Consider the following 9,194-nt stretch of genomic DNA (forward strand, 5'->3'; position numbering starts at 1 on the left):
ATATATATATATATATATATCATCCCCGTTTTATCTTATGCCCCAAATTAAAATCCAGAGGATTGTATTCAGATGTCACAAAATTAGTTTATTTGATCCCAGTAAAATCCAGCTGTTCTCTGAAAGCTTGAGAAGTTTGTTAGAGAACAGTAGGGGATACAGAGCATCATGTTGACCAAGGAACACACAAGATAGGCCAGGCAAGGTGTGCTAAATGCAGATGCAAGCCACACTTTTCAGATCTTTATATGTCTAATATTTTAAAAACAATTTATTTTTCTTCACTGCACAATTATTCCTTACCTTGTGTTGATTTATAGCAAACATTAGCAACAAAATACATTGAAATGTGTTTTTGTATCCTGAAAAAAATGACCTAACGGTTGTAAATGCTTCAGCAAGGCACTGTATGTATCTTCATCACGGATTCTTTTTCCATCACTTGATTTGCATCTCAGAATTTCCATCTAATATATTTGACTGTTTTTTTAAGGTCAAAAGTTGTTCTTTTACCAGTAAACAGGAAGAGATGAAAGTAGCAGATGCAGATCTTTAACCAGGAAAAGAGACAAGTAGGAGTCTCACCTTCGCACCTTAAGCAGAAAACAAGACGAGGAGAATTTTGTATTAATCTTAACTTACCTCAAACTATACCACTCACTTATATAAAGTCAGTTATTAGGGCAATTAGCTGTTTTAAAGTTTAAAATAATGTAGTAATGATCAAGAAAAAAATACTGGAAAAAAAAAAAGAAAGTAAAATTTTGACAAATGAGAAGGTGCCTTACATGCGCGTACAGATAGAAACTCGCTCTAAGAATTGTTTCAGAATGAGTGTAAGATTTAATTACAGTCTGTAATTTCTGGTTTCCACCAGTTGTACTTGTACAACCTGACATTTGAATGCCCTCGCAGACAAAGCCTACATTACAACTGCAAAAGCAAAACTCACTGGGTGTTGTTGGGTGGAATGGCTGCACCTGGGTGTGTTCCTAAAGGTGTGTTTAGGTAAAACACGTAAGACTAAGCGTTTCTGCCCTCCACAAGCTACGGTTTGCACTGTAGGGACAACACCGATAAAATCTTTAATGGTGCAGCGGCGCTTCCACCAAGCTGCACAGGAAGCTGGTGCAGGAAAGCACCTGAGTTGCTCTTGTTGCTGGAGTCATTTGCTGATATGGTTATGGTCTGTTTGTCTTCTTTATGTGCAGGATGGAGTCAACTGAAAAATGTGAAGCAGTCATTTCTCACTTTAATGGAAAGTTCATCAAAACGCCAACAGGTGGTAAGAAGTTAACAAAGGATCATTTGACACTCGGACTGGTAGTAAATGTTATAGTTTAGATGTCATGCTGTTAAAAATGTATCTAAAAGTAAAGAAGGTTTCATCTGCCGTAGCTATAGTCTGTGCCGTGTAAATGGGTGGAATGAATATCAGGGGAGGAACGTGGTTAAGTCACATGATTAATGCATCCAAAAGGAGTCAGAGAGTCTGGTGGTGAAGAGCTCATAAGCACTCAGCTTGGAGTGGCAGACCAAAGACAAGAGTGAAAGCAGCTACCACTCCCTCTCTAAGCTTTTTAATTGGATTATTAGACTGAAATAGTCTTTGCTGGCCTAGCCTCCTTCAGGAAGGGGAAGGGATTACAGCTCCACAGCTGCTAAATTATATGTCTAAGTTCCCAGGCTGCTTAATAAACCTCCAATGGGTTAAAAGGCTGAATAGAAAGGACCGACACCGACATGTTGTGTGTGGTAACAACTTTGTGTTAAAAACAGTTCTTTCACAATATGTCCTCTACATCTCTCTTTCTTTAGCGGCATCCGAACCCCTGCTGTGCAAGTTTGCTGATGGAGGACAGAAAAAGAGACAAAGTCATCATAAATTTGGCCAGAATGGTCGAGGCTGGGGGAGGGACATGGATTCCAGATTGGTGAGTGGGGCCCAGAAAACATAATGGGCAAAGCTAAAATGGTGAGATGTCGCGTTATGAATAGTAGAAAAAAAAAAATACATATTACATGAGCCAGCTTTAAGAGTTCTTTAAGTGTTTATTAATGCAGCTTGAAAACCTCTTAAAAAGGACAAACTTAAGAGTGTAATTGTGTAGCTTTAGCTTTGCGTTTGCCACAGTAGCCATTTACCTCCATGCAAATACAAAGAATTTATGAGCCTCTGACAACCAAATCTTGTTCCTGGCCTCAGTATCTAACCTTTACATATCTGGTAAGTCCGATTAACAAAAGGCATGAAGTCAAACATGTCACATTTCCGGTAATGTGCGTTCAGCCCAGTCAGCAGGCGTTTGCTTTTACTGTTCGCGTTCCTTCTAGACTGCCTGACTCAGGGCATTTCTTTAACATCTTTTGATCGAAGTGTTATTTTGGTCTTCTGTTATTTAAGGCTAATAACTAAACCAACAGGCTCCTGACTGGTTCAGGCGTCTGCACTAAAGGCCACCACTTCTCAAGTTTGAATGCTGTAAATTCACAAATGTTGACCCTTTCTTCAGAGGAACTTGGTGTTGGACTTTGACTTAAGTCATTTTCAGGTTGGGATAAATATGGAAAAGAACATTTAAGTATGGATATTTTTTATAAAATAAAAGCATGGAATTCTGGAATTCTGTAAGGCGAATTTCTGTAGGAACCATTTCCGTTGCTTCAAGCTAGTGTGGATGTGCTAATCTTGGAATGTCTTTTGTCTCAGGCTGGAATGACGCTGACATATGACCCCAGCGCAGCTGCTATGCAAAATGGGTAAAGCTACTTTAAAAACACACAGCAGTACCGTTGCAATTATCACATCTGACTGATGTCCGCCTTACCATTAAAAAAAAAAAAAAAAAAATGAAATAATAAGTAAACCAAAAAAAAAAAAAAAAAAAAAAAAACATTTTCTCAATTCTCTGCTCACAGATTTTTTCCAGCTCCATACAGTATTTCCAGCAGGATGATAGCTCAGACATCCATGTCTCCGTTCATGTCTCCAGTTTCAGCGTATCAGGTTCGGGCCTTTCCCTTCCGTTAATAATGCTTGCAGTTCTTGATCAACATTTTTATTACAGAAGCTATTTTGGCAACTTCAATGTGAGACATTGAACAATGTGACCTCATATCCTTCCATATTGTTTACAGTCGCATGTAAATACATCATATATTCGTTTATCTACCGTTGCGATGTGTTTACTGGGTGTGTAATTTTCCAGGTGCAAAATCCCTCCTGGATGTCCCATCAACCCTACATCATGCAGCACCCCGTAAGAGCAACACGCCTCCATGCATCCTACATGTCAGTTTTCTCTGTTCTTTACCATTCTCCCGATCACTCTCCTGAAGCGTCTCCCTCTGTGGATGTAGCAGAACAGAAACGTTTCTCTGTAAACAGACGTGGAAGATTATGCGCAAGGTGAAGCTAAAAGACTAAACCGTCTGTGCAGGAATGTGAAAACAACTTCCTTTGGAGAGTCTTGATAAATAAGTGCGTTTAATGACAGATGCTTAATATTTTACAACAGATGGCTCTAAATTGAGAGAAGAGCCTTTTTTTTCCAGGTTTGGTAATTAGCCAGCAGATGAGAAAACACTGTCTAAGGCATCAGGCCAGCCAAGATGCTCACAGATAGCTCTGTCAGCTGCAGGCATGGGAGTACCCAGATTCCATTTTCGTGTATTCATTCCTACACAACTCAGATGTGACGTGCATTTAAAACAATAGATGAGAGGATTTTTCATGACAGGTTAGTCATTATAGTCGAGGCTTGTCTTTTTAGATGTAGATTAAACTTGTCCTTTTGTGGCATTTTGTGAATTTGTACACCTCCCTCTCCCATCTTCCGTTATCGCAGGGTGCAGTGATATCGCCATCTATAGACCCATCCGTGTCACTGCAGCCTACTTCAATGATGGCCCCGCTCACTCAGCAGATGGGTCACTTGTCTATGGGCGGTTCAGGAACGGTGAGAGATGGGTTCGAATACCTTGGGAGCCCCCTTTCACTAAATATGCTTGGAACAAATGTTTCTTTTGTGAACCCTCACTGTATTTAAAACTCTAACTTTATAAGATATTTTAGCTTAAACGTGATTTCATGATCTTCCGGTCCTTTAAATAAAGTGCATTTAGTAAACACACTAAATAAAGCGAACTGAAAGAAACTGAAAATAAACCTAGGTAAAACTTGCAGACATTTGAGGTGCCTAGAAATAGGGCCCAAAACAATTAGTTTTCTTCAAATATGAATGTATATTCTCATCAATATTACTTGGTCTTCAATAACATTCTGCCTGTGATTAGAGGCTGTTCCATATATGTGCAGTCCATTTAAACCAAGAATATATTCTGCGTGTTTATCTGCTTCTCTTTTCTTGCAGTTCATGGCCGCCAACACAGCTATGCAAGGAGCATATATCCCGCAGTACGCGCACATGCAGACTGCAGCTGCCCCTGCTGAGGTGAGTTAATGCAATTTTCTTATTTAAGACAAAAAGTCTAGGCTTAGATTGATATCATGCTCTCTTCCAGGAAAATGGTGTCCAGGCTCAAGTGGACTCATCTGGCAGTCACTCCCCTTATTCCTACCAGCAGACCAAGTAGTCGTCTGCTGGTGTTTGGACAACAACAAAAACTATCTATAAATCCAGTGGACACTAAGGAACTTTAACTGTTTTTCACATGTTTCGTTAAATAAGAGTTTGTTTGTTTTTTTCTTGATATGGTTTCAGTTTCTCTGAGATCAACAAATGATTCATATTCTATTAAAAAAAAGAGTTTTATTTTCATACAAAAAGTTTTTTTTTTTTGTTTTTTTTTTTGTTGTTTTTTTTACAGCAGTTTCTCACAATATGCACGAGAATCTTGTGACCACTTGTGCAAAGTCAAAGGTTGTAAATATGTATCTTGTTGGGATTTTTTTTTTCTTTTTTCGATTTTTCTCTATTTTTCTGGCAGACATTTTGAAAATGTTTTGTGCTTGCTGTGTGAGTATTGCTAAACTGAAGTGTTCAGTGTTTTCTTCTCTTTGAAATAACTTCTCATTAAATTTTCCTGCGTCGCTTTGACACAGCTACCAAGAGTAAAACGGAGCTGTAGATGTGGAGAGATGAACAGCACAAAACATTTTAATTATGACAAAATAATAAAGTGCTCTTCCCACTTAAGCCCAAATGGGGAAGTAGAAAAAAAAATGTTCAGACAAATGGCTTGAATCAACTGACTACATGTAATTATATTATTGAAATTAATATTTATTTTTTTTAGCTTAAGGCCTTACATTTGTATGGATGTCAACTTTCTCCTGAACCATCACATTTTCCCACTTTTTTAGAATCATTGTATTTTAGGGTAATTTAAATTCAAGTTGTCAGGGTAAAAAAATTAACAGAACGAATCTACTTTGCTTTTTTTTAGTTTAGTTTAGTTTAGATTAGATTTATAGATATTAATTGTTAATTTGTTAGTATATATTCTTTTTATTTGATTGAAAACAACTAAGGAAAAGACAGATGTAGGATTGTGGAAAAAAAAAAACCAATCAGCCTTATGAAAAACCACTAACCATCAGTTTTATCTGGGTATTAAATTAGATTTAAAAGGCCTCACTCTCTGTTAGGAAACAAACTTGGCACTTTTAAGTTTAGTTTTCTTTAATCAAAGATTGTAACGTTTGTCTCTCTAACCAGGATTTAAGGGCTTCAACAAAATAGAGTGCAGTTTGAACTCTGTGCCTTTTTTCCACATTTAGTTGTCATGTGTTAGATTTTAGACCTTTATGAACATGAGTTAGTGTGCCAGTAAGTGCCACACAGAGCTTTCATTGCAGAAATAACTAGAAAATGTTTCATTATAAGCAAAAAGAAACAGCTACAATTAAAATAAACACAACATTGTGCTTTAAGACAGAATGGTTGGATTTAAAGACAAAAGCTGAACAGTGGATTTAAGCGAGTGTCCTGCTTAAAGTTTCCTCCTCTAAGTCTGTGATTTGAGCTGGTCACCTGCCGGACCAGTTATCTACCTCAGAGTTTGTTTTCTCCTCTGTAGTCGGTCGGGTTAGCAGGTCCAGCCCGTCCTTCCAGACCAAACGCCACACTCAGGAGCTGGCCGCAGCTTTTTACTTTTTCCTCCGTTATTTTTGTATAATGCAAAGTTATAGTCAAAAAAGGGGAAAACTGCATCAACAGATAGAGTCCAAGGGTCGATTTGGGACAGTCCACCATTCTTGCTGCTCCTGGCAAAAGTGTGTAATATCTCCTTTAAATAAATTGCTCCTTTCTTTTTGCAGTGATATTTTCTGACCCTGATTATTAAAAAAAAAACATTTTTAAACATCGCCACTGCCAGAATTATTGACTTCCCTCAGTGTGACTGAGAACTGTTAATAAGTTTGTGATGAGTGTTTCTCTCAGGCAGACTATTTTTTTGCAACTTCTTTCAGCCATTCATCACAATGGGAAAGACAAACCAATTAAAGTATGGTGAATTTCTCTTATTGTTTATAAATAACTGGAAATTATTAATAAAATGCGGTTACATTCCGACATTTACAGCCAGACGAATAATGAAGTTTAAAATCTGGAATTAGGGGGGAAAAAAATAAACAAGGTTGGAGACATTCCTCCGCCTTACTGTTTGGGAACTGCAGCAGAGTAACATCTTGGGATCATCAAGAGTTCAATGCGACAATTTTTTTTTTCAAGGCTTTTGTAGGCATCGTTATTTTGGCCGTGTGTATTTGTGGAGGACACTAGAAATCCTTTGAGACCTACAGAAACAACAAAGCATTGTTGTTAAAAAAAACTTTAGTCTTTTTTTTATATATATAAAGGAGTATTTTCCCCTGTAATTTGCTGGGATTTAAAACAAATGTCAAGAGCCAACTATGGTTATACTTGAGATTTCTATGTAATGCCTAAGACTGAGGAATAATGCTGTCTTAGTGAGGTTTATGCTGCTAGTGGTGTCTGAATCAAGTGCCATAGTCTGGGTCAAAAGCTAAAGAGGTGTTTAAGAGGACAAAAAAAAGCTCATATTAGTAACCACCATATTGAACATTCATTAAGTTATATGAAATTGTTCTAACTTATGAAGAGTTTTGTACAGACAGATTGAGGAAATATGAGATTTTCACAGAGCTGTTTAAAGGTTGCTTTTTTTTATTTGTGCCTCTATTACCAAAGGTAACATGTATGTACAGTTTAATGAATTTCTTTGTTTTTGTTTTACTAAGTTTGTTCTTGGCAACAAGTTCTTTTTTCTTCCTTCAGATTGTTGGCCATTGTTTCTTCTGTTTAAATGTTTTTGAACTTTTTTCAATAAAAAAAAACAAATTTGCTTTTAATTTTTGTCTGATTTTAGTCTCTTATAGCACTGATAAGCTACATAAATGTTTGCGAATGTGCATGAATCAGTTAATACCATGAATCATTACATACCATGCATTAATTTGAGAGGAGAGGAATGTGGAAAAAATTCAAAATATAGTATATATATCTCTTTATTTATTTATTTATTTTGCTTAAGATATTAAGTTTGTGATCTTTATGAGCCAAACTTAAAATGCAAAGCTCTAGTCTTAAATAATAGTTAAAAAAAATATATAAGGTATAAAAATGTTTTTATTAATATTTCAAATATGTTAAGTTAAAAATAAAAAAATTAAGGAAAAAAAGAAACCTGTTACCATTTCTGTTAGTCTAACACCATCACATCCTCAATTTTTTTCCAAAAAAAAAAAAAAAATGTTTTTAATCCACCTGGCACATTATGTTATTCAGACATTATCACTAATTCCAAGAGAATTACTTAGAAGATGTTTTGCAGGTGGCTAAAAATGTATCAGTGGTGAGGGCCTTTTTGTATAAAAGGAATAGAATAGAATCTGCCTTTTAAAATTGGTCTTCAGATATTAATCAGAAGCTGAACTCAGCTTTGTCTTGATAAGATAAAGAAATTCAACAAACCCATTCTTTGAGCACAATCTAAACCAGCTTGCATGTTGAAATTGAATAAAAATGTTTATGATCCCCCTTTGCTTTCAACCCAGAAGGTGAAGACCTGGTAAGTACTTTATCAACACTGTCACATTTGATTGGTGACAACATGCATGGCCTGGACGGGGTGGGATTGGGTATCAGGAGGGTACGGCATTGGTGGGTGCACGGAGGCACTAATTGCTTGGACGTACCCGACTGTGAGCAGGCCTCTCCACGGCAGATGGGTCCCCCCACAGTAGCCCGCAGAGTGTTGTGCCACCCTACGGGAAGCCACAAGCTCCAGACGAGGAGCAAAACTCACGCTCCAGCTGTCTGTGTTTGTGCCACATGCGCCGACAAGCAGTGAAGTTGAAACCTTTTTTTTCCCCCCACTTAATAGCAAGCTTCCGTGCCTCCATTATACACTCAATATGAAGGCAGCAGACATACCTTATAAAGTCTAAGTTACCTCTAAGGCCCTTCATTTACCCAGCACTGTAACAGTACCATCCGATAAATTAGATTTAAATGGGCACAATAACGCCACATGAATAATCTGACTTTATTTTGGACAATGATTAATTCTGTAATTCAGGTCTCTGGATGGGGTATGAATATTTTTTATGAGGAGATAGACAACAGCAAGTAGCAGATTATGCATGGCTAAAACGTGACAAAATGCAATAAAGTTTTTGACTGTATATGAACAAGGCCTTTGTGTTTATTTTAGCTTTTATTCGAACGTAATTATGCTGTGGTAGATTGTAAACAACTTTCGAGATGCAGGCTATTAAACAATAACTCCCTAATGCAAATCATTTTCAGCCTGAATTTAGAAAACACACTTTTAAAGTGGTTAACTTATGTTGATCGCTGTGCCTGCAGCGCCATCTACAGATTGAACTGTGCAAAATCGCTGTGTATCTGCACAAATCTTATTCTGGAACATTGTTGATTTTTTTTTTTTTTTAATAACAATAAATTAATTTTTTTCACAATTTTTGCACATATATTTTACTTAGTTACTTAGCCTAAATGTTAGAAATCAGAAAATGCTTCTTCAAGTTCTGTTTACACGTTCGACACTAAATATTGCACATCAGCACAGATTAAACATTTTTGGAAATGTGCCGTGGAAATAAATGCGTGTGGTGTATTGTGAGGCGCTGAGGCCGTTTTCGCGGACCGCCTGTGCCGCGTGGAGGTGGGTCGTGGGTGGGA

At 37.1% G+C, this 9,194-nt stretch overlaps 1 protein-coding gene across 1 annotated transcript in view; it reads left to right on the forward strand.

Moving 5' to 3' along the window:
• Nucleotides 1-6,790, forward strand: part of rbms1b (RNA binding motif, single stranded interacting protein 1b) — a 19,380-nt gene extending 12,590 nt beyond the window's left edge. The window contains exons 6-13 of the mRNA XM_007546598.2: nucleotides 1,212-1,285; nucleotides 1,819-1,934; nucleotides 2,711-2,760; nucleotides 2,920-3,007; nucleotides 3,210-3,260; nucleotides 3,849-3,959; nucleotides 4,374-4,454; nucleotides 4,525-6,790. Of these exons, the coding sequence (XP_007546660.1) occupies nucleotides 1,212-1,285; nucleotides 1,819-1,934; nucleotides 2,711-2,760; nucleotides 2,920-3,007; nucleotides 3,210-3,260; nucleotides 3,849-3,959; nucleotides 4,374-4,454; nucleotides 4,525-4,596 (643 nt within the window). The 3' untranslated portion in view covers nucleotides 4,597-6,790. The remainder of the gene's footprint in view (nucleotides 1-1,211; nucleotides 1,286-1,818; nucleotides 1,935-2,710; nucleotides 2,761-2,919; nucleotides 3,008-3,209; nucleotides 3,261-3,848; nucleotides 3,960-4,373; nucleotides 4,455-4,524) is intronic.
• The last annotated feature ends 2,404 nt before the right edge of the window (nucleotides 6,791-9,194 follow it).

The sequence above is a fragment of the Poecilia formosa genome, unplaced genomic scaffold, assembly GCF_000485575.1.
Source record: "Poecilia formosa unplaced genomic scaffold, Poecilia_formosa-5.1.2 Scaffold16, whole genome shotgun sequence".
NCBI lineage: Eukaryota > Metazoa > Chordata > Actinopteri > Cyprinodontiformes > Poeciliidae > Poecilia > Poecilia formosa.